We start from the raw sequence: 23,054 nt of genomic DNA on the forward strand, positions 1-23,054 counted from the left end.
CGAAGTCACAGTGGTTGTGTATTGTCAGCTTGCTTTCTTTTTCACTGTAGTAAAACCTATTTATGCATTTTTGCAACTTTTGTTATTAGTATTTATATGGTTAAAGAGAAGTATTTTCACAACGCCTTAAAGGAAGAGTGACATAAGACAGTAAACTTGAAAAAGGGGGACATTTCTGTAAACATTGTGATATCTCATGGTAAAAACTTTATTTATACAGCATTTTAAAGGAATTTTTTTTTATATGACACTGTAATTGCACAGATTAAATTTATATAACAAAGCTGTTTCTTTTGATAATAAAAACTTAAAATAAAATATAAGTAAAATATGGATTAAAACTCAGCAGTACTAATATCCTTATTGTAATTACCATAATAAACTTTATTTATTATGGTAAATTTCTGGCAACCACAGATTTTTTACCGTAAAAATAGCATTTTATTATTTTTACAGTAAGTCTGTTCTCTTTCTGTCCTCCATAACCTTCATATTCAAGAAAAATAAAAGTGTGAAAGTGTTTTTTTTCCTGGCGTGAGGGTAAGCTCTGCTCAGTAGCAGAGCTTGCTTTGGGACGCTGAGTTTCTCTTTGCAATGTCCTGCACAAACTATGGCTTTCAATGCCTTACCGGCAGCTGTTTTGCAAGTGACTTTGCAACGATGATGACACATCTCTCACTCTTTCTTTTGTATAATTAATTGAGTGTCCCACCAGGATTTGTCCCGGTGCTCCTGATGGCCAGCAAAACTATGCCTGATGAGACAGAAGAGCATAGGCCTTTGGGCTGTATATTTGCACGAATCTGGAGATATGATTCATCTCATGATACAGGGGTTACAATTCAGTATATTGCGACATATTGTGATACTGTAAACAAACAAAAAAATCTAATTTGAACAAAACTGTCATAGAACACAATATGCATAAAATCTTGGCTTGTTGTTGTCACATACATGCAGCCGACACACTGAAGCTATTGCAGTGCTCTACCAGGTTTCACTGCAGAACAGCAGAGCAGAACAGAGTACAGTATGTAAAGTATGAACGAAATGTTTGTTTCTACAAGTGATTCCCTCCATAACCAGTATAAGAAGCCAACCAAGGCTGACAGTGAGAACTTTCAGCTGTCCATCACAGGTGTTCATACCAGGGAAAAACAACCAGGTAGGTCTGAGTTCATGACTCTGTACCATGAGCTTCTTATCACAGCATCATGTTTCTTACCAAAACCTAAGCAAGCTGCTTTGAAATTTCAAATGATCTGGATTGCTTTACTGTTGATGAACATTTATTAAATGGGTCTATCATTGCTGAATCATTTCCTAATCATTTTAAAGACCTGTCCTGGATAGAACCATGTCATTTGGTACTAATGATATGGAAACCATGAATTTAAAAAAAACAACCAATTTTCTATTAAGTATTAAGTATTACTACTTTAGTTTTAGAAACTTTATTCTCCATTTGTTTAATCATATGCTTGCCTGTTGACAGATTTCACATTTATGCAAGCTCAGATGACCCGCTGTGCACTAAAAAGCTATTGAGGTTACACTAAAATTGTTATTTGGTAGATATCTAGTTAACTTTTTTCAAACAGTGTCTAATATTTGACACATAATTAGAACCAAATTGCATACTTTTTAGGTAAAAAGCACATTTTATTTTACATTTCATTGGAAGTCTAATCTCTGTTGGTGTGATATGTGGTTCATTCAACCCAAAGGAGTTTTATTTGCTAATTTGAAATGAATTAAAAAGATTATCTTTGAATTTAAAGTACAACAGTTGTCTTCAGATTTAGGTATTTACTGTTTAATGAACGGCTGCTTTCCTTATGTCCACAGTGAATGCATCTTGTTTTCAACTTTGGACTGCTGAATCTCCTGTCTGTACAACACCTTTACCCTTGGGTACTCATAAAGAAATAATGAATATGCAGATCTAAAAGAATCTTCTTTAGAGTTGTAATTATTGTACATATCTTTTTATATATTGTGATGTATACGTATGTACGAGGGACATTTCCAGATAAACCTGTTCTTCCCTGAATGATCCTGTTTTTGTTAATGTGTTTTGAGCTGTGTCGACAAATGGATTATCAACACTGCCTGGCATTTAACTGCCAACTCTCACCTGCATTAGAAGAACTGAGTTTTCAGTTTCCACAACAAAAGGCATCTATTTTTCATTTAAATACATATGTATTAACATTTGATATGTGAGGAGTTTTATAGACATTCAACACTGGCGTATATTTGCCTCCTGTTCATGTCCATTCTATGAGAGCTGAGGGGTGAAAAAATTAGCATTTCAGCTTTGTGTCTGAACAGGTCTGCTATCATGGCCTTCGCTGCGGTCGGAGCTGTTGGTTCGGTTGCTCCGCTGATTCCAACACATCGCCAGTGCAAAGTTGAGATTACGAATGGATGCAGTACCTACACTCTGTCTAACGTCAGGTAACTACTAACTGAAATAAATCATACTCAAATGTCCTCAAATCATCAAGGAATTTTTTATTGCCCCTATGAACAGTGTCCACGCTACAAGTGGAAGTGGATGTTTGCCACCGACTATTGCCTCTGGCGCATCTGGGAATGGATTGTTCACCAAGACGGAAGGAGCAGCTCGAGGAGCTGTTGGCGTCTTCACTTATGATCTCCTCAACACACGCACAAAGAACATCAGTGAGAAAATAGCTGTCATGTACTCTGTGCCCTATGATTTCAACCTGTACTCCAACTGGTACGCACTGGGAATATTTCCCAACTACAAAAAGTGTGATTATGATCTTTATTGTAAGATGTATTATGAGAATGACAAAACCTTTGTCAGAGGTAAAGCAAATGGCCCCAGTCTAATTTATAAGGGTCATCACGTAACCATCAGGGCAACAATGTCAGACTCCTTCCAACCCATCATGATGGTGCAAGTGAGCGAAAACTGAAAAGAGTTAATAATGACTCATCAGGGCTGGAAGTAAAGTTGAAGTTTACTCTCAAAGTAAAAAAAAAACAAAAGTCATGATAAACCATATTCAATAGTACATCTTAACTGATCTACTTTTAAGTACATTTTGGAAAAACTAATTTGAGTGTGTTTTCTTGAGTGAAATATTTTTTCCATTGTGGTGTCTAAAGGGTTATAAGTTCAAATTATATTTTGTCAACATATGTAGTGTCAGTAGTTCATGAGGCCCAAAGGATATAATTCTTCCTCTTGAATGTTTAAGTTAGAACCTCCCCTTCCTCCCTTTTTACATAAATATTCCAGCACATCTGTATTAGAACCAGATGTTTCTTTACTATCTTCTTGAAGAACAACCACCTATAAAAACCTATGTCTGAAGCATATCGACAGAGCTGTTCATTTGGCAGGATGCTATCCAAGCTCCTGGGGCTTGAAATGATGCTGGACTTTTTTGTAATAAACCTTTATATACAATCAAGACGGTGTCAGCGGACTTCTCTTCAATACATCTTCACATCATCGCTACTTAATATACAACACCATCCCTGTCTTTCCATCTCTATACAGCTTTATTTTTGTAGAATTTGTTGGTGACTTAATGTGTCTGTTTTTAATTTTCTTTTTATTGTGGTATGGTTTGTGGTGTGTATAAAACCATCGACAGACATAAAGGTGGATGATATGACAGCTCTCCAAATGTGAAGTCGAAACATCTCAATCGCCCCCTGGTGGCTGACGGCGGTATAGGTCATAAAGCCTAAATGTTTTGAAGGGTAGGTAGACTGCTTTATGTGCATTTACCCACAACTACAGCTGCATAACCAAGTGTTTCAGTTGTCTAACCCAAAGCCATAGTTTATTTGCCGTAACCATTACCTTTTCATAACCACACCCATACTGTAATAAGCAGATATTGTAGAAAACAAGACTTTTAAAATACTTTGTCACTGACGTAGCGTTGTGACCAACATATATGAAAATTTGTACACACGTGTATCATGCCCAGGCAAGCAAAGAAGCCTCCTGGATCCATACTCCAAACCCAGCAGGAAGCTGTCCATTTTCAATTTAGTGGTCACTCTAACTCAAAACTCAAAACTCTTTGTAAGGAAATGATGTGATAAACTTCAAATTTGGTCAATTAACTCTAAAGACAATCACGATTAAATGTTATCAAAGCTCGAGTTTTCTTCGAAGGGTGTGTCCGTGGTGCTACATTTTGGCCAATCATCGCTGCTTGATGCTTTCATTTAACTTGGAATGATATTAGGGATACATGTAACAAAAGGGGCCAAGTATATTTGAATAGTAGATAACATCATCAAGAGAATGAATAGTAGGTTTTATTTCAATATACACTGTTGCAACTTTCTGTATTGCTGATTATAAATGCAAGTCATACATTAGCCAAACTGCAACATGTTTTAGACACAGAAGACACAAGAAGAACAAAACAGAAAGAATATTGCGACTGACTAGCAAGAGACCTGCCAGTTAGCTACAGCCACAGCAGTTAACCAGCAAGTCCTGCGAGAACTTGGCATATTTTAGCATAAATATATATAGCTATTATTGTTACGGAAGCTGTATTGCAATCCCATTTGAAATCAAATAAATACTTGATACTTGACATGATAAGTGAGTTTGTGTGTTCAATCTTCTATTATATTTTTTATCATTCAAATCGGTTTCCCCGAATCCCCAAAACTGACATCCAGCATAACTGGTTTCATTTACTGGCATATCCATGCCTGTTATAGGAAATAAGGTAGAAACAATGGGGACTTTACAAATTAGTCAATTGTCACACCTTTTTTTCTCATAATAACACCCTCTGGGTCATCTAGACGGGTGGAGTCATATTCCTCTGGAAACACCATGCTGCTGGGCTAGAGGTTGACACACACATACAGCCCACACACAGCAGAGCTCTAACAGGTGTCACTGAACGTGTCTGCAGCATATTTTGCATTGAGCGTAGCAGAATATACAGGACATGTTCGAACATGTGTGTTATATGTGTGTGTGTGTGTGTGTGTGTGGGATGGTGGGTGTTTACAATTAACCTTAAATTAGTATCCAACTTGCCTGGATGGAGATTCCTGGAGGAACAGGTTTTTCCCTCCATCCAAAGTATAAGAGAACAACCAGTGATGACAGCCAGAGCTTTCAGCTGTTCATCCCAGGCAAGAACATCCAGGTAGGTTGAGGACATGACTTCTGATCACAACATAATGTTTCTTACAAGCTTAGAAGCAAGGTATTCTTTCTGCGCTGCCGCCAGCTATGTTATTAAACTCCATATTTTCTAAGGATTTCAAAAATGTGATTGCTGTACAGTTTAACATGTCATTTATAAAGATTAGGTAAATATGTATTGTATATGGGTCCATAATTGCTGAATAATTCATTTTCAAGCACTTTTTATGGATATAACTGTAATTTGGTACTAATTATAGGGAAAACATAAATGATAAAAAAACAAAAAGCTCATTATATATATATTCGTCCATTACTTCTTTAGTATTGGAAACTTTATTCTCTATTTTCTTTGATATGCTTGCCTGTTGATATTTTTTACATTTATGCATTCAGATTTTACAGTAGAAATTGATTAATTCTACATCTGCCAATCAAACACTGTCTATATTTTTTACATAATTAGTATCAAATTACATCATCACTAGCAGTAAATTATTTAAAAATGATGGGCCTGTATAATATTGTTTTACCTAATTGTGGGAATCTCAATGTTTGTGTTGCATGTGGAGCATTCAGGTCAACATATTTTAAAAAGTACATTGTTGAACTTAAATGACATTATTTCTGCAGGTAGGAACTGGTTGATCTGACGTGTGCACATTGATAACTCTGAACACACCTGAAGGACTTACAGAAGTAGGTGAGTGCTTATATGCTCTTATTTAAATGATAATAATAAAAAACAGAAACAGAAAACGTATATGTGGTTTTTCAGCAAACCTCTGACTACAATCAAAGATGGCCTCATTTACAAATCTGTGCTGTCTGTCTGAGCAGGTGGTCACACTGCAGATATGGATGTCTTCGAAGGTTTGGACATTGCAAGTTCGGTTACAGACACAGGACTTTCAATCGGATCAGCAATTGCTAAAATAATACCGACACAACGCAAGTGCACTGTTGAGATTGCAAATGAGAGTTCCAGCTACTCTCTTTGTAACCCCAGGTAACTGCAACCGTTTTATCATATTCTCTCTTATTTTTAAATATGTTCTCATGTCATTAAGCTGTTTCTTTCCATTTCTGTTTCCATAGAGTGCACATTGAAAGTGGACGCTGCACTGTGCCTTTGCCCCCTAGCATTCAACCAAACTCAACTGGGGAGGCGTTGTTCGCCAAGACCCCGAACACAGCGCAAGGATCTGTTGGCATCTTGACTTACGATCTCCTCAATAATACGACAAAAACCTCCTCCAATAAGATGGCTGTGTTGTACCAGGTGCCGTTTAACCTAAAACTGAAGTCAAAAATGTACGCAGTTGGAATCTTTGACATCAGCACAGAGTGCAATCGTGATCTTTTTCGTGAGATGTCCAAAAACACAAACACAACGTTTGTCAGGGGCAAAGCGAAAGGTCCCAGTCTCACTCACAAAAGCCAAAATGTTACCATCATGGCCGCAATGTCCAACTGCCATGAACCTGTCATGAAGGTCCAAGTGAGCGACGACTAAAAAGAAGAAAAACCTGCGAAATGTTTGTTTCCAGCTGTAATTCTGCTGTGGGTGATTGTGTGATAATAGTCTGAGCGTGTTGCATAAGTTCACACTGTGAAGTGACAAAATTCCTTCTGTAATTGAGCTCTTAGTTGTTTAATGTATAATTACCTATTTATTGCTGTTTCTACTGAGCACTATAAACATATAGCGTGTCTGAAATGGCTTCACTGTATGTTTCATTGTGTCTTTGTTGCTTCGGCCTTATTCTACTTTTCATGTTATGTGTGAAGCTGTACAGCTCTCTCATCTTAAATTAAAAAAAATTCTACACTTCTGTTTTTAAAATTGTGTTTTGTTTGGCACAAAATAATGGCAAAAGTACCCACAAATGTGCTGATGGGAAGAGAGCAGGTTTCGGGCTTTCGTTTATTGTCTGGTTGAAATGAATGAAAATGTATAGAAACTGCTGTTTGCATTTTTCATTAAATATGGTGTTAGTAATAGAAACACTGTGCATTCTTTTAGTACTTGAACGTTAAAGTGGCCCTACAATGAGATTACAGTACCAGCAGTGACCCCAAGCCAGTCTGAGTAAGAGACCCCTGCTTTATATTTCTGCATGTATTTGCACGAGTGTGACAGTTTTTGAATGAAATATTTCTTCCTCCTCTTGTCTTCTAATGGAGTTTCCATTAACTGCCCTTCTTTACCTCATAGAAAATTAACTACTTGTGTTTATATGTGCATTGTTATTTTTCTCTCTCTCTGCTGTGTGGTTCAGTAATGTACCCACCTGGGCACAGCCCTGCAGAGAGTTATATTTAGGTTCTTTATTTCATGAATATTTAGCATTGAAACATTTGGAAACCATTAAATTAAATAATTTGCGAACAATTTCTGAATAATTTCCAGAAATATGGAAAACTAAGTTATTATATACTAATAATCCATGTCTGTTTACTTGTGTTTAAATTTAGCTTTTCATTCAAGGAAATAATTTTTTGCCAAATATTTGGAACTAACATATCTGTATCTCATTTTGCTGTCATTTTATTTCTGTCTCTCATGTCGTTTGTTATTATTTTAAGAAAAGTGATATATACAAAAGTTATTATTGTGCTAACATGTGGTGTTATTACACACAAAAAAATGGAAAAAGCCCATCAGCACAGCTCTGGCCTCGTGACAGCCTACATGTAATTTGTATTTCTGAAAGTGGCAGTGATTGTTCTGTGTCTGTGTGTCTGAGCAGGTGGTTACGCTGTGAAGTCTGACTTGATGGAATTTATAAACTTAGCATCTGGGATTGTACAGGGACTCATATCACTCGGTGCTGTCATAGCCAAAGCACCGCCAACACATCGCCAGTGTGATGTGTAGGTTGCAAATGGTTGTCGTAACTACACTCTATGTAACCCCAGGTAACTGCTAATTCTATCTTTTGATATTTAGTCAAATTTAGTATTTCCTGTCTTACATTCAAATCTGTTTTTAAATTATGCCCAGGATATACACTACAAGCCTCCTATAATCCAGTAGTCCTCATCTGGGAGGACGTTGTTCACCAAGACTCCATACACAGCACGAGGAACTGTCGGCATCTTCATGTACGACCTCATCAATAATTATACGAAAAAAGCCACTGAGCGAATAGCTGTCATGTTCAAGGTGCCGTTTGACCTCAACTTGAAGTCAAACGTGTACGCAGTGGGAGTGTTTGACATCAGCAAGGAGTGCAATCGGGATCTTTATTGTGAGATGTCAAAGAATACAGACACCGGTTTGTCAGAGGCAAAGCAAAGGGCCCCCTTCTCGCTCACAAAAGCATTAGTGTTACCATGATGGCCACCATGTCCGACTGCTACGAACCGGTCATGAAGGTGCAACTCAGCGACGACTCAGAAAACTGCTTCGAACATGAATTCATAGATTTTGTGTATGCTCTTGTTTATGTAATATATAATGTCCTAATTTCACTGCTGATTCCAATGAGCATCATTACTGCAGGGAGGTTTTTTCTTCCCAAATTAATATATGTATGAAAATAAATATTAAGATAATTGTTACTGGCCCCCTTTATATCATGCTTAAGTGAAATATTTTAGTGATATTTCATATTATATTCAAAACTGTAATATAAACCCAAAAAGTGAACTCAGTAAAGCAGGAAGTTTGGCTGAAAGGAGTTATTTTGATGAATTTTGAGCAGATTATTTGCTGTTTTTTGTACACTTCAGTCTGTATTATGTTTTTCTTTACAATAATTTTTAACAATCATAAATACTTACTAGACCACTGTTCTATTAGACAATTTACTTTACATTTCTTCACAGAAGTGACCTAAATGCCAAGACACAGTATAATAGGCCTACTGCGTATATTCTTTTACGTCCCCTAAACTTTTAAAGACATTTATTATTATTCTGTGGCTGAAAACCAATTATTTGCATGGGGGGATTTTGCAGATAATAGCAATAATGAGAGGGCAGTTATGACATGCTGTGAAAAGACTGCCATACAAAAAATATGTCATACATTTCCAGTCTGTGTAACACATGTCACAACAAGTCTCTTAACTTCAGATCAAAAGATGAGTGAAGTGTTGCAACAAGGAGCCCGAGGAAACATGGGGAATATCCAGTTGTTTGTGATCTCACTGAAACCAGGGAAATTGCCAAGTCTCCTCCCCGTGGCAGCTGGGATGAGTAATTAATGATGACAAAGGATTAACAAAACAACAATAAGGAAATTCTCAGCGCTGCAATTTCCAACTCCAACTTGAGTTCCGGCTCATACGCCCACGACATCCACCCCGCTTTACATTTGTCCCAAATGTTAAAGAAAAAAACAGGTTGTTATAAAATCTAGGAGAATTAACTGAACTAGGTAATGTTTTAACCAGTCAATTTAAAATATATTGTTGAGCGTATGGAAATATTAAACAGTAAAACCACCTTCTGAATATTGCAAGCCCCCCCTGCAAAACAGAGGTTTCTTCCAACACCTGGTAAAACATTAAGATCAAGTTGTTGTTTTTTACCTCTACTTAAATCACCAGTCATTATTTCACACTTATTTGTATTTATAGTGAGAAAACATTTTCAAAGCTTCATTAATCATAGACTATCTGAAGCTCATTTTACAGGAACAAACAGGTATCATCAGCCTATCTCAACATCCTCTGCATTAACACATTTAAGCAAATTAGGAAAGCAGGCATTAAAAAGACCAAGGGTGAAACTGGGCACCTTTGTCTAATGCCACATTAAACTGAGATTTTTGTATGTAGTGGTGGCCCACAATATCAAACACAAAAAATAAGTTAATTTACTTGTCATTTATTCTTAATAATCAAAAATGTCTAGAACACATTAAACATTATTATACAATGTCATTATATAAGGAAAATTGAAAAAAAAAAGCAGTGTATTGAAGAAAATGGTAAATTCTGCTGGGGGAAAGTACAGAAGAGATGTGGATTGCCAAGACAAAGGAAAGAAAAGAGAAAAATTAGGAAGTTTTTTTATCAACTGATCAACTGCTGGTAAAGGAAAAAATACAAATCTTTTATTTGGCAATTGCAGAGATGGCAAAAGTCAGTCTGTTGTCCACCACCTTCCCATATATAGTGTTGCTCTTTAGTTCTGTGGCCTGCTGCATATACAGAAAATGTTCCTGGTGCGATTATATTAATTTGATTATTAAAGCATTCACTTCAATAGAACCAACAGCCTCCAGAAAAAATAACACACATCATTCAGAGCACCTGCACTCTGCCTGAGGGGAATGTCATCTTTAAAAAATGTCTCGCCCTCATTTGGCTCATTTTCAACACTACATTTCTGAATAGGTTATTTTCACATTTAAAGAAGCAGTGTGTAGGATCTTTTTGGGCATCTAGCCGTGACGTTGCAGATTGCAGCCAACTAAAGAACAAACTAAACTAAAGGTGCCTTACAAAGTGGGAGAAACGATGGTGGCTGCGAAACTCAAGAAAAACGTTGGTTCATTCTTATGGAAGCTGCTCAGTGGGGCATACATTTTAGCCCTCCACTAACTTTAATGGAGAATAAATGATTCAATCTTGTGGTTCTTCTAGTGTTTTCAAAATGGATCCAATTATGATTGTGAAACAAGTCATTTTGCAGGGGTTGTGACATTCATAAAAATATATCCATCATTTTACAGAAAATATAATTCAGCCATTGCTGTAATTAGACCCAGGCAATTGCCCACTATGTCAAGTTGGCTTCAAATTGACTGTTCCTTGGGGTTTAGTCTTGGGCTGCTGGAGAAACAGAGGCAGACTCCTTTAATGATGGCTCAGTAAAGCAATAGCAAAATATAGCAAATAACAGTAGCTTTTCCAGTGAGCTGGCATGAACAATGCTAAGACCCTGGAACTGGCTGAGTGGAGCGCAGCCATTGTGGCCTTTTGTGCTGTTTGCGAGAAAATGCAACTCTGCTACATGCCACTAAGTCCTAAACACATGTCCTTTAAATAAGCTTTAAGGCTTGTAAACTTATATGTTGTTGTTATGTTACTGTAGGCCATAAAGGGTAAATGATGAATGGGTCAAACAGATCTTTCACCTAGGAGTCAACTATTTTACATACATAAGTTAACTTATAAAAGTTAACTAGAAAAATAAATCCAATTGGCAGCATTATACTTTTTCCAAATGCTACACACCTGTCATGAAGCTGCAAGTGAGAGAAAACTGAGAAAGCTTTCTTTTCATAGAGTTTGTTGATGATTTTATGCTTAGTAGTAGCGAATGGAATGTGTTTATCAAAGTTCACACAATGATATATTTTCACTGCTGGCTTTCCCTACAATCATGAACATATATGACAGAGACATCTGGCTATGCCTTTCTGTATTTTTCTACTGATTCTGTATTGTTGAAACTGTTGTAGAAATGACTTAACCAGGGGTATAAGAGCTTCGCCTATAGTAGCATCACAGTTGGGTATGAACTTTAAACTATGACATCGCAAGGAGATGTGTTCATTCGACTCTAACTGTGATGAGAGTAAGCTGCAAATAAATAATATAAATCTTTGTGCTGCAAATATATCTCTCAGGGCCACCATAAATATGACCATTTATCCTTACATCTTAAAGGTACACGTACACTAATTTATATAATATTAATATAACCTGGAATTTGAGATAAGCTCCAGTGTAAAATCAAGCAGTCACAGTTGTGCTTTGACAATTTTCTGTTTGGTAAAAGGTCAAAACATGACAGTGGTTTAGCGCTGTCTCAGCCAGTTTGGTCACAAACATGTTCAATGACACGTTTTTTTACTTTCATTTTTACTGATATGAAATAATGAAGGCTCTTGTTTGGAAGGAGGGTCCTACACAAACAGGTGCAGCCTTTCTCATCTGTCCTCCATTACCTTTATAAGGAGACGGCCTAAAAGCCTTACACCCAGAGCTTGCAGCCGTCCTCTAGAAGCGTTCATTCCAGGTAAGCATTGCTGCATTTAAATGAAATAATGACCTCTTACTCTGTCTGGACCAAGAGGAAAATGCTCCAGTGTTCATCTGGAACATGAGCAATTTTTGCATCTGCCAACTTCATCTAAAAGCAGAAAACTTTAATGTACTCAAATGAAGGGTCTGTTGTGTGCTTTGTCCGTCTGAACAGGTCGTCTTGTTGCACAGCCATTATGCCTAAAGGCAAAAAGTTTACAGCCTTTGCGGACACAATGTGTTCTGCCAGCAATGTTCTTGATGCAGCAATTTCAGTCGGTGGTAATGCTGCTGGACTAATTCCAACACACCGCCAGTGTTCCATTGAGATTACAAATAAATGCTCTAACTACACCCTCCGTAACCCCAGGTAACTTCAACTGATCTGTGATCTGAAATATGTTTTCTATGCAGAGACACAGTTTATTAACATTCTTCCACTATCTCTAGTTTACACAGTGACAGTGGCTCCTGCACTGAACCTTTGCCGCTTACCATCGACCCGTCTAAAACTGGGAATGCTCTGTTCACTAAGACTCCCAACACGGCTCGAGGAGCTGTTGGCGTCTTCACTTACGACCTCAACCAATCTACAAATGCATCCACTGAGAAGATAGCTGTCATGTTCTCTGTGCCCTATGATTACAACCTGTACTCCAACTGGTTTGCAGTGGGAATCTTTGATAAGAGTGTGTTATGTGATCATGATCTTTATTATCGGATGTACAACAACACAGGCACGTTTGACAGGAAAAAAGGGGGCCAAAGTATTGAGTACAAGAAAGATAATGTCACCATCACAGCAATGATGACTGACACTTTCCAACCTGTCCTGCAGGTGGAGGTCAAAGACAACTGAAATAAGACAACTGAGAAGTGTTGAAGTGTAGATTCTCCTCCAGTCAACACATGGCACATTTGCGAATTTCCTACAATATTCTGCCAATAGTTACTCAGTGTAGTTTTGATGATTTTTTTAGCATGAAGAATTAAGAAGTCTATATTGCTCCAGTATGCTGGTGATATCCACTGTGCGCTCTGTGTTATAGAAACTGTAATGTGTAGTAACTGTAGTGAATTTTTTACTTCCTGCTTTTTGGCTTTATCAGATGTTATACACAATAAAACAACTCAATAAATCTGCATACTCTTGTTGTGGGTGTGGTCATTCTCAACCATTTGTAACATGAAAGTAGTATTAGTAGTAGTTGTGTAACCTGTATTATTATTGAAACAGAAAAGACAGGATGGTCTGCTTTTTTTTTTTTTACAGATTTGATCAGATGCTACTGTACTTGAATACATACAAATATACAAGGAGTGTTGGCTCCTAAAGGTTAGTGGAATGCCAGCAATCTTGTATAATTATGATCGTTAGTTTATTAGCTGAACAACAGGTTTGCCAACAAAAAACAAATTCTTCCGTCATCACTTAAATTGTGCTTTGAAGGAATCATTAGGTTTAGTTTTACACACTTGACATCTTGGCACCGAGACAGCATACCTGTTTCATCGTCACCATCAACTTCTGCCACAGATGTCTGCTCTCTGGTTACCTTGTTACAGGCCTGGAATGAAGTCATTTTTAGGCCACTTGATGAATTCAAAATGTGGGGCACCGAAGCCAAAACTATATAAAAAACTATAAAACTACATATACCAAAACAGTATATACAGTTTATAAAAAATGAGCACAACCTGAATACAGGAGTAAAATGCAACATGAATGCGACAGTAACATTAATCCATAAACATCATATATAATAGTAAAACATTAACAGGGATTATAGAATTAGAATGCATTATTTCTAGTGGGATATTTTCAACGTGGGGTCGGTATGAGTACTTTGGACCTAAATACTTCCTCCATCTCTGGTTAGCACAGCCTCAGCTGCACCTGTGTGTTACCTTGTGATTTAAAAAAACAAAAACCCCACAGAGTTTTATTAGTCTTTAGCCTGACTCATACACTAGCTAGTGTTAGCTTTTCACAGTTTGCTGTGAAGAGTACAAGAAGAAGCTGAAGTAACGTTACATAAAAAGACACTTCTCTTTTCTGTGGCAAACACAACACACAGTAACAATTATACTGCAACCTGAGCTTATCTACACACTGACTAAAGTAACAAAACTACCCCTGTCACTATGTTACACCAAAGATGCTAAAGACGTTACCTTTTAGTACCGTTTCTGGTTACAATATAACAAATATATTTGTGAGTGTGGGAGAAATCTACTGTTGATGTCCAGCATGGTGACAGACACTGGGACACATGAGTTTGTTTATTTGCTGCGTCAAAAAGTTTAATAAGGAAATACTCAAAATGCCTTTACTTTAGGGGCACAGCGTGTGGGTAGTTCATTTAAGAAGGCGAGCATTAATTGCTGTATTTGAACTTACGATCAAAAAGGAAGTAAATTGTTCATGTATGGCAACTGTGGTCAGCTCACTGTGCTTTTATTAGTGCTGAACGTGCAGCATTGCCGAACGCTGGTTATTGTTTTTCACACGTTGAAGGTCACTATGCAGCTACTCAGTTTTACACCACAACTGCACTGTTCTATAAAGTGTGTGAAAAGTGTGTGTGTGTCAGTTACAGGAACTATACAACCACAGGAAATAAACTCAGGAACCAAAGTGGAAACTAAAAGATCACTTTTGCACAGCCCTGTTGCATTTCCACTGCAGCTGAAGATCTGTGAAAACTAGGCAAGAAGGAAGATAACTGATTAAAAGATCTCAGCAGTGAGCTCACTTTTTCTACTGATCTGAAGTAAATGATATTGTGCTGGTAAAGGCAAAAAATATCAGTATCTTTTTTAAAGTGATTTAGTGATGACAGTCATGTACAAATCATACATCAATAGTAGCCTAAGTTCACGCTTAATCCATGATGATGAAGATGTGGGAAAATAGAAATGCATGGCAGAAATAGCAGTCCTTCTAAGAAGCTGTGATCGAATACAAATGAAACCAATCCCTGTGAAAAACTGAATTGAATGTGTGATCAAATGGCATTTTGTGGCAGGTGAGGCTAGTTTGGATGTCTCTTAAGACGAACCTGGTGGGTTTGGGGAGCTGCTGGGGCCTGGATATGACTGAGAAAGCGATATGTGCCTGTAACTATCATGGCCTGTAACATGCGTAAAGTTTGAATAAAAGCATCAAAATAAATGAAAGTGGTCATTACTAAAGTGTGGGGGCATACATGAAGCCTAGGGTCAGTCAGATGAAGTATACAATATTTATGATGGAAGACACCTGTAATCAGCCAATCTTGTCTGCAACGTCCATGGCAATCACCCTGCCTCTTGTTATAATGTTGGTCATTTTAATAGCAACAATGTCCTAGTAAACACTCAGACTTACAACAGCCACACATCCACATTACAGTTTTGCTTTCTTTTTGTTAAAAGGCTGACACATCAGTGTGATTTAATGTTCCCACAGCAACTTGGTTCTCAGGTTGACCTGCATACGTGTTCAATAACACGTTCATTAGATTCATTTCCATTTCCATTTGTGTGTGTGGGTGATAGTATGTTTGGAAGGAGGGTCCTACACAAACAGGTGCAGCCCATCACTGTTCTATTCCATCTCTATCACCTTTATAAGGAGACTGCCTAAAAGCCTTACTGCCAGAGCTCGCAGCCGTCCTTCAGGAGCGTTCGTCCCAGGTAAGCATGGATAAATACTGACAGGACAGCTCCTTCTCTCTCCTCCGTTGTTTCTGTGGAAAACCTGCCTGTGAAAAGAACAACAGAACTATTATCATAACGTTTTTTGGCCCTGTCTGTCTGAACAGGTGGTCCTGTCGCACAGCTATGGCTAGCAACCTTGCTGTTGATGCAGCGCTGACAGTCGGTACTGAAGTTGCTGGACTTATTCCAACACATCGCCAATGCTCCGTTCTGATGACAAATAAATGCTCTAACTACTCTCTGTGTAACCTCAGGTGAGTCCAATTTATTTTATCTCTTTCATCAAAGTAACTTTACTCTGCATTTACTTATAATTCTCAATACTGTTTCTAGTTTACACAGTGACAGTGGCTCCTGCACTGAACCTTTGCCGCTTACCATTGACCCATCTAAAACTGGGAATGCTCTGTTCACCAAGACTCCCAACACGGCTCGAGGAGCTGTTGGCGTCTTCACTTACAACCTCCTCAACCAATCTACAAATGCATCCACTGAGAAGATAGCTGTCATGTTCTCTGTGCCCTATGATTACAACCTGTACTCCAACTGGTTTGCAGTGGGAATCTTTGATAAGAGTGTGTTATGTGATCGTGATCTTTATTATCGGATGTACAACAACACAGGCACATTTGACAGGAAAAAAGCGGGCCAAAATATTGAGTACAAGAAAGATAATGTCACCATCACAGCAATGATGACTGACACTTTCCAACCTGTCCTGCAGGTGGAGGTCAAAGACAACTGAAATTAGAGCAGTGCTGAAATGTCTCCTGCTGTCACCCAGTGGCTGATGGCAAGAATGGATTTATATGTCTATTTTGCCTTATAGCATTTCATTGCTTCTGTGTCATTGAAACTGTAATATATAGTAACTATTGTAGAGCAGAAGATGGTAAAAAACATAACTCATGGTAACACAGGCATTGTTTTGAACATTGTGTCAAAATGTCAATAAATTTGCAAAGTCAGTCCTTTTGTGGAAGTCATTCTCAAATTGTAATATTTCTGGAAAGAGAAAATTGCATCATTGAATCAGACAGAACAGGATGTTTACAGTTGCTGCCATACAAAAAGAATATAGAATTTATATTTTATTATAAAGATTTCACACATGACGTTAAGCAATTTATCTGTACAGCCTTCAGGATCTCCCCACGGGTCTTACAGGCAGCAGTATCACGATCTATCGGGACAATTTCTTGCAATAGAGTAAATTAGGTTGAAGACAGTCTGATTTAGATATTGTGATGACCCCTCTATTGTATTATTATATGATATAATTATTTGTAATTTGGTCACTGCCAAAATGATGGAAAAGCTATATCATCAGCCTAATGTGAGATTGTTTGTGTTCATTTAATCTGTTTCTATTTTTTTATTTATTTAATAATGAGTACAGTCTTGACCTATATATAAAACATGTCCTAAGGTTACTTATTATGTTTTGATATCATATAATCTAAATAAAACTGTGTGTCTAATTATTGTGCCTGATTAGTAGGGCATTATTGTATATATATATATTTCCCCCTAACAAGTAGTGTAGGGGATTCCAGTTCAGTCTATTTATTGATATCATACTAAATGCTATACGACAGATTAATACTCAATAAAAGTACCTCAAAAAAGTAGAGCAACCTAGGTTTACAAGATATGTTGCATAATCTACATATATTACCAAGTCACACATCCTGTTGTACTAATGGCCTGTATATGTGACTGTACAGTGGCAGCAGCTGCAGTCCGGTCTCTGTGATTGTGTTTGGTCCCGGGTGTGGCTGTGTTCACTAGAGGGTAGACACTAACACTAGATCATGCGTGCATGCATAGCAGTGAGGGGCGTAATGCACACTCAGCATTATTGGTTAGTGTAACCACCAAGTCCCTCCCTAGCTGCCTGTTGTTACAGGGAACATGCAGAAGCAAATGGCACTCTGCTTTCAAATGAGAAAATGTGAATAACGAAGTCACAGTGGTTGTGCATTGTCAGCTCGCTTTCTTTTTCACTGTTGTAAAACCTATTTATGCATTTTTGCAACTTTTGTTATTAGTATTTATATGGTTAAAGAGACAGTATGCTTCACAACGCCTTAAAGGAAGAGTGACATAAGACAGTAAACTCGAAAAAGGGGGACATTTCTGTAACAGTAAAACATTGTGATATCTCATGGTAAAAACTTTATTTATACAGCATTTTAAAGGAATTCTTATGGAATAAAATAGTTTTTTTTATATTACAGACTGTAATTGCACAGATTAAATTTATATAACAAAGCTGTTTCTTTTGATAATAAAAACTTAAAATAAAATATAAGTAAAATATGGATTAAAACTTAACGGTACTAATATCCTTATTGTAATTACCATAATAAACTTTATTTATTATGGTAAACCACAGATTTTTACCATAAAAATAGCATTTTATTATTTTTACAGTATGTCTGTTCTCTTTCTGTCCTCCATAACCTTTATATTCAAGAAAAATAAAAGTGTGAAAGTGTTTTTTTTCCTGGCGTGAGGGTAATCTCTGCTACTGAGGGGACTCTGAGTTTCTCTTTGCAATGTCCTGCACAAACTATGGCTTTCAATGCCTTACCGGCAGCTGTTTTGCAAGTGACTTTGCAACGATGATGACACATCTCTCTCACTCTTTCTTTTGTATAATTAATTGAGTGTCCCACCAGGATTTGTCCCGGTGCTCCTGATGGCCAGCAAAACTATGCCTGATGAGACAGAAGAGCATAGGCCTTAGGGCTGTATATTTGCACGAATCTGGAGATATGATTCATCTCATGATACAGGGGTTACAATAACTGTAAACAAACAAAAAAATCTAATTTGAACAAAACTGTCATAGTGTAAAGAATACACCACAACAGAATATGCATAAAATCTTGGCTTGTTGTTGTCACACACATACAGCCGACACACTGAAGCTATTGCAGCGCTCTACCAGGTTTCACTGCAGAACAGCAGAGCAGAACAGAGTACAGTATGTAAAGTATGAACGAAATGTTTGTTTCTACAAGTGATTCCCTCCATAACCAGTATAAGAAGCCAACCAAGGCTGACAGTGAGAACTTTCAGCTGTCCCTCACAGGTGTTCATACCAGGGAAAAACAACCAGGTAGGTCTGAGTTCATGACTCTGTACCATGAGCTTCTTATCACAGCATCATGTTTCTTACCAAAACCTAAGCAAGCTGCTTTGAAATTTCAAATGATCTGGATTGCTTTACTGTTGATGAACATTTATTAAATGGGTCTATCATTGCTGAATCATTTCCTAATCATTTTAAAGACCTGTCCTGGATAGAACCATGTCATTTGGTACTAATGATATGGAAACCATGAATTTAAAAAAAACAACCAATTTTCTATTAAGTATTAAGTATTACTACTTTAGTATTAGAAACTTTATTCTCCATTTGTTTAATCATATGCTTGCCTGTTGACAGATTTCACATTTATGCATGCTCAGATGACTAAAAAGCTATTGAGGTTACACTAAAATTGTTATTTGGTAGATATCTAGTTAACTTTTTTCAAACAGTGTCTAATATTTGACACATAATTAGAACCAAATTGCATACTTTTTAGGTAAAAAGCACATTTTATTTTTCCATTTCATTGGAAGTTTAATCTCTGTTGGTGTTTGTGTGATATGTGGGTCATTCAACCCAAAGGAGTTTTATTTGCTAATTTGAAATGAATTAAAAAGATTATCTTTGAATTTAAAGTACAACAGTTGTCTTCAGATTTAGGTATTTACTGTTTAATGAATGGCTGCTTGCCTTATGTCCACAGTGAATGCATCTTGTTTTCAACTCTGGACTGCTGAATCTCCTGTCTGTACAACACCTTTACCCTTGGGTACTCATAAAGAAATAATGAATATGCAGATCTAAAAGAATCTTCTTTAGAGTTGTAATTATTGTACATATCTTTTTATATATTGTGATGTATACGTATGTACGAGGGACATTTCCAGATAAACCTGTTCTTCCCTGAATGATCCTGTTTTTGTTAATGTGTTTTGAGCTGTGTCGACAAATGGATTATCAACACTGCCTGGCATTTAACTGCCAACTCTCACCTGCATTAGAAGAACTGAGTTTTCAGTTTCCACAACAAAAGGCGTCTATTTTTCATTTAAATACATATGTATTAACATTTGATATGTGAGGAGTTTTATAGACATTCAACACTGGCGTATATTTGCCTCCTGTTCATGTCCATTCTATGAGAGCTGAGAGGTAAAACAATTTGCATTTCAGCTTTGTGTCTGAACAGGTCTGCTATCATGGCCTTCGCTGCGGTCGGAGCTGTTGGTTCGGTTGCTCCGCTGATTCCAACACATCGCCAGTGCAAAGTTGAGATTACGAATGGATGCAGTACCTACACTCTGTCTAACGTCAGGTAACTACTAACTGAAATAAATCATACTCAAATGTCCTCAAATCATCAAGGATTTTTTTATTGCCCCTATGAACAGTGTCCACGCTACAAGTGGAAGTTGATGTTTGCCACCGACTATTGCCTCTGGCGCATCTGGGAATGGATTGTTCACCAAGACGGAAGGAGCAGCTCGAGGAGCTGTTGGCGTCTTCACTTTTGATCTCCTCAACACACGCACAAAGAACATCAGTGAGAAAATAGCTGTCATGTACTCTGTGCCCTATGATTTCAACCTGTACTCCAACTGGTACGCACTGGGAATATTTCCCAACTACAAAAAGTGTGATTATGATCTTTATTGTAAGATGTATTATGAGAATGACAAAACCTTTGTCAGAGGTAAAGCAAATGGCCCCAGTCTAATTTATAAGGGTCATCACGTAACCATCAGGGCAACAATGTCAGACTCCTTCCAACCCATCATGATGGTGCAAGTGAGCGAAAACTGAAAAGAGTTAATAATGGCTCATCAGGGCTGGAAGTAAAGTTTACTCTCAAAGTAAAAAACAAAACAAAAGTCATGATAAACCATATTCAATAGTACATCTTAACTGATCTACTTTTAAGTACATTTTGGAAAAACTAATTAAGAGTGTGTTTTCTTGAGTGAAATATTTTTTCCATTGTGGTGTCTAAAGGGGTTATAAATTCAAATTATATTTTGTCAACATATGTAGTGTCAGTAGTTCTTCTTCTTGAAGAACAACCACCTATAAAAACCTATGTCTGAAGCATATCGACAGAGCTGTTCATTTGGCAGGATGCAATCCAAGCTCCTGGGGCTTGAAATGATGCTGGACTTTTTTGTAATAAACCTTTATATACAATCAAGACGGTGTCAGCGGACTTCTCTTCAATACATCTTCACATCATTGCTACTTAATATACAACACCATCCCTGTCTTTCCATCTCTATACAGCTTTATTTTTGTAGAATTTGTTGGTGACTTAATTTGTCTGTTAGTTAGTAAAATGTGTCTGTTTTTAATTTTCTTTTTATTATTGTGGTATGGTTGTGGTGTGTATAAAACCATCGACATACATAAAGGTGGACGATATGACAGCTCTCCAAATGTGAAGTCGAAACATCTCAATCGCCCCCTGGTGGCTGACGGCGGTATAGGTCATAAAGCCTAAATGTTTTGAAGGGTAGGTGGACTGCTTTATGTGCATTTACCCACAACTACAGCTGCATAACCAAGTGTTTCAGTTGTCTAACCCAAAGCCAAAGTTTATTTGCCGTAACCATTACCTTTTCATAACCACACCCATACTGTAATAAGCAGATATTGTAGAAAACAAGACTTTTAAAATACTTTGTCACTGACGTAGCGTTGTGACCAACATATATGAAAATTTGTACTAAACTAAAGGTGCCTTACAAAGTGGGAGAAACGACGGTGGCTGCGAAACTCAAGAAAAACGTTGGTTCATTCTTATGGAAGCTGCTCAGTGGGGCATACATTTTAGCCCTCCACTAACTTTAATGGAGAATAAATGATTCAATCTTGTGGTTCTTCTAGTGTTTTCAAAATGGATCCAATTATGATTGTGAAACAAGTCATTTTGCAGGGGTTGTGACATTCATAAAAATGTATCCATCATTTTACAGAAAATATAATTCAGCCATTGCTGTAATTAGACCCAGGCAATTGCCCACTATGTCAAGTTGGCTTCAAATTGACTGTTCCTTGGGGTTTAGTCTTGGGCTGCTGGAGAAACAGAGGCAGACTCCTTTAATGATGGCTCAGTATAGCAATAGCAAAATATAGCAAATAACAGTAGCTTTTCCAGTGAGCTGGCATGAACAATGCTAAGACCCTGGAACTGGCTGAGTGGAGCGCAGCCATTGTGGCCTTTTGTGCTGTTTGCGAGAAAATACAACTCTGCTACATGCCACTAAGTCTTAAACACATGTCCTTTAAATAAGCATTAAGGCTTGTAAACCTATATGTTGTTGTTATGTTACTGTAGGCCATAAAGGGTAAATGATGAATGGGTCAAACAGATCTTTCACCTAGGAGTCAACTATTACTTAATTTACATACGTAACTTAACAGTTAACTTCTTAACTCATAAAAGTTAACTAGAATAATAAATCCAATTGGCAGCATTATACTTAAAAAAAAAAATTTGTTGTGTTGGTGTTTAAATAATATATTATAATATTGTCATCACTAAAGTCAAGGATATGCATGGTATATGCTCAACAATGTGTTTGCATGCAGTGTTGCATGGATTGAAAGGAATGAGAGTAATGTTTTATTGTTGGTAAACTGATATCCATCTGTTTGGAAGTAAAAACAGGTTTTGCCCCCATCAGCTATGTAAGTAGGGAACATTAAACCCTGACAGCCAGAGCTTCCAGCTGTCCCTCAGCGCTGTTCATCCCAGATTAGAACCCAGGTAGGTCCACAAATTGATCTTAAAATGAGCTTCTCATTACAAATAATGCTTCTTACAATGCATGCTCATTTTAAGCCTGTTTTCAAATTTTATCAAAGGACTGTTCTGTGCTTTTTGTCTGAGCAGGCACACTGCAGAGATGGAACCAGTGGACTGTGTAGAAATGGCAGCTGATGTTGCTGAAATAGGGTGAAATATGAGTAAAGACATTGTGAACGCACTGCCAACACATCGCCAGTGCAAAGTTCACATTACGAATGAGTGTTCCAACTACATTCTGTGTAACCCCAAGTAACTGCTCATTAAAAAGAATATTGTCTTTTCTATTTTCAG

At 37.3% G+C, this 23,054-nt stretch overlaps 2 protein-coding genes and 1 long non-coding RNA gene across 13 annotated transcripts; all 3 read left to right on the forward strand.

Annotated features, from left to right (window-relative positions):
• The first annotated feature begins 1,109 nt into the window (after positions 1-1,109).
• On the forward strand, positions 1,110-21,146 carry LOC127357058 (uncharacterized). Of its 10 annotated transcripts, XR_007882117.1 has the most exons (5): positions 1,134-1,165; positions 1,849-1,914; positions 2,335-2,460; positions 2,537-3,095; positions 20,907-21,146. It is a non-coding gene; the product is annotated as an uncharacterized LOC127357058 (long non-coding RNA). The 10 variants fall into 10 exon arrangements; XR_007882113.1 differs by lacking the exon at positions 1,849-1,914 and having other exon boundaries at positions 2,319-2,460; XR_007882115.1 differs by lacking the exons at positions 1,134-1,165; positions 1,849-1,914; positions 2,335-2,460; positions 2,537-3,095 and adding exons at positions 18,951-18,985; positions 19,665-19,730; positions 20,151-20,276 and having other exon boundaries at positions 20,353-21,146.
• LOC127357044 (uncharacterized) lies at positions 12,057-13,203 on the forward strand. Its single transcript, XM_051389209.1, has 3 exons — positions 12,057-12,151; positions 12,332-12,526; positions 12,607-13,203. The coding sequence occupies exons 2-3, from the start codon at positions 12,354-12,356 to the stop codon at positions 13,013-13,015; spliced, it is 582 nt and encodes a 193-aa protein (XP_051245169.1). The 5' UTR covers positions 12,057-12,151; positions 12,332-12,353; the 3' UTR covers positions 13,016-13,203.
• On the forward strand, positions 15,147-16,826 carry LOC127357046 (uncharacterized). 2 transcript variants are annotated; one of them, XM_051389214.1, is made up of 4 exons: positions 15,147-15,185; positions 15,773-15,834; positions 15,963-16,112; positions 16,192-16,826. In XM_051389214.1, the coding sequence occupies exons 3-4, from the start codon at positions 15,982-15,984 to the stop codon at positions 16,601-16,603; spliced, it is 543 nt and encodes a 180-aa protein (XP_051245174.1). In that variant the 5' UTR covers positions 15,147-15,185; positions 15,773-15,834; positions 15,963-15,981; the 3' UTR covers positions 16,604-16,826. The 2 variants fall into 2 exon arrangements, with proteins under 2 accessions (XP_051245174.1, XP_051245173.1); XM_051389213.1 differs by lacking the exon at positions 15,147-15,185 and having other exon boundaries at positions 15,676-15,834.
• Positions 21,147-23,054: the final 1,908 nt, after the last annotated feature.

The sequence above is a fragment of the Dicentrarchus labrax genome, unplaced genomic scaffold (assembly GCF_905237075.1).
Source record: "Dicentrarchus labrax unplaced genomic scaffold, dlabrax2021, whole genome shotgun sequence".
NCBI lineage: Eukaryota > Metazoa > Chordata > Actinopteri > Moronidae > Dicentrarchus > Dicentrarchus labrax.

Excerpts from the sequence above, each read along its gene's own strand:
- LOC127357044 (XM_051389209.1), top strand. The coding sequence starts at position 12,354 with ATGCCTAAAGGCAAAAAGTTTACAGCCTTTGCGGACACAATGTGTTCT. Across the intron at positions 12,527-12,606 it reads TACACCCTCCGTAACCCCAG|TTTACACAGTGACAGTGGCT; the intron begins GTAACTTCAACT and ends CACTATCTCTAG.
- LOC127357046 (XM_051389214.1), top strand. The coding sequence starts at position 15,982 with ATGGCTAGCAACCTTGCTGTTGATGCAGCGCTGACAGTCGGTACTGAA. Across the intron at positions 16,113-16,191 it reads TACTCTCTGTGTAACCTCAG|TTTACACAGTGACAGTGGCT; the intron begins GTGAGTCCAATT and ends TACTGTTTCTAG.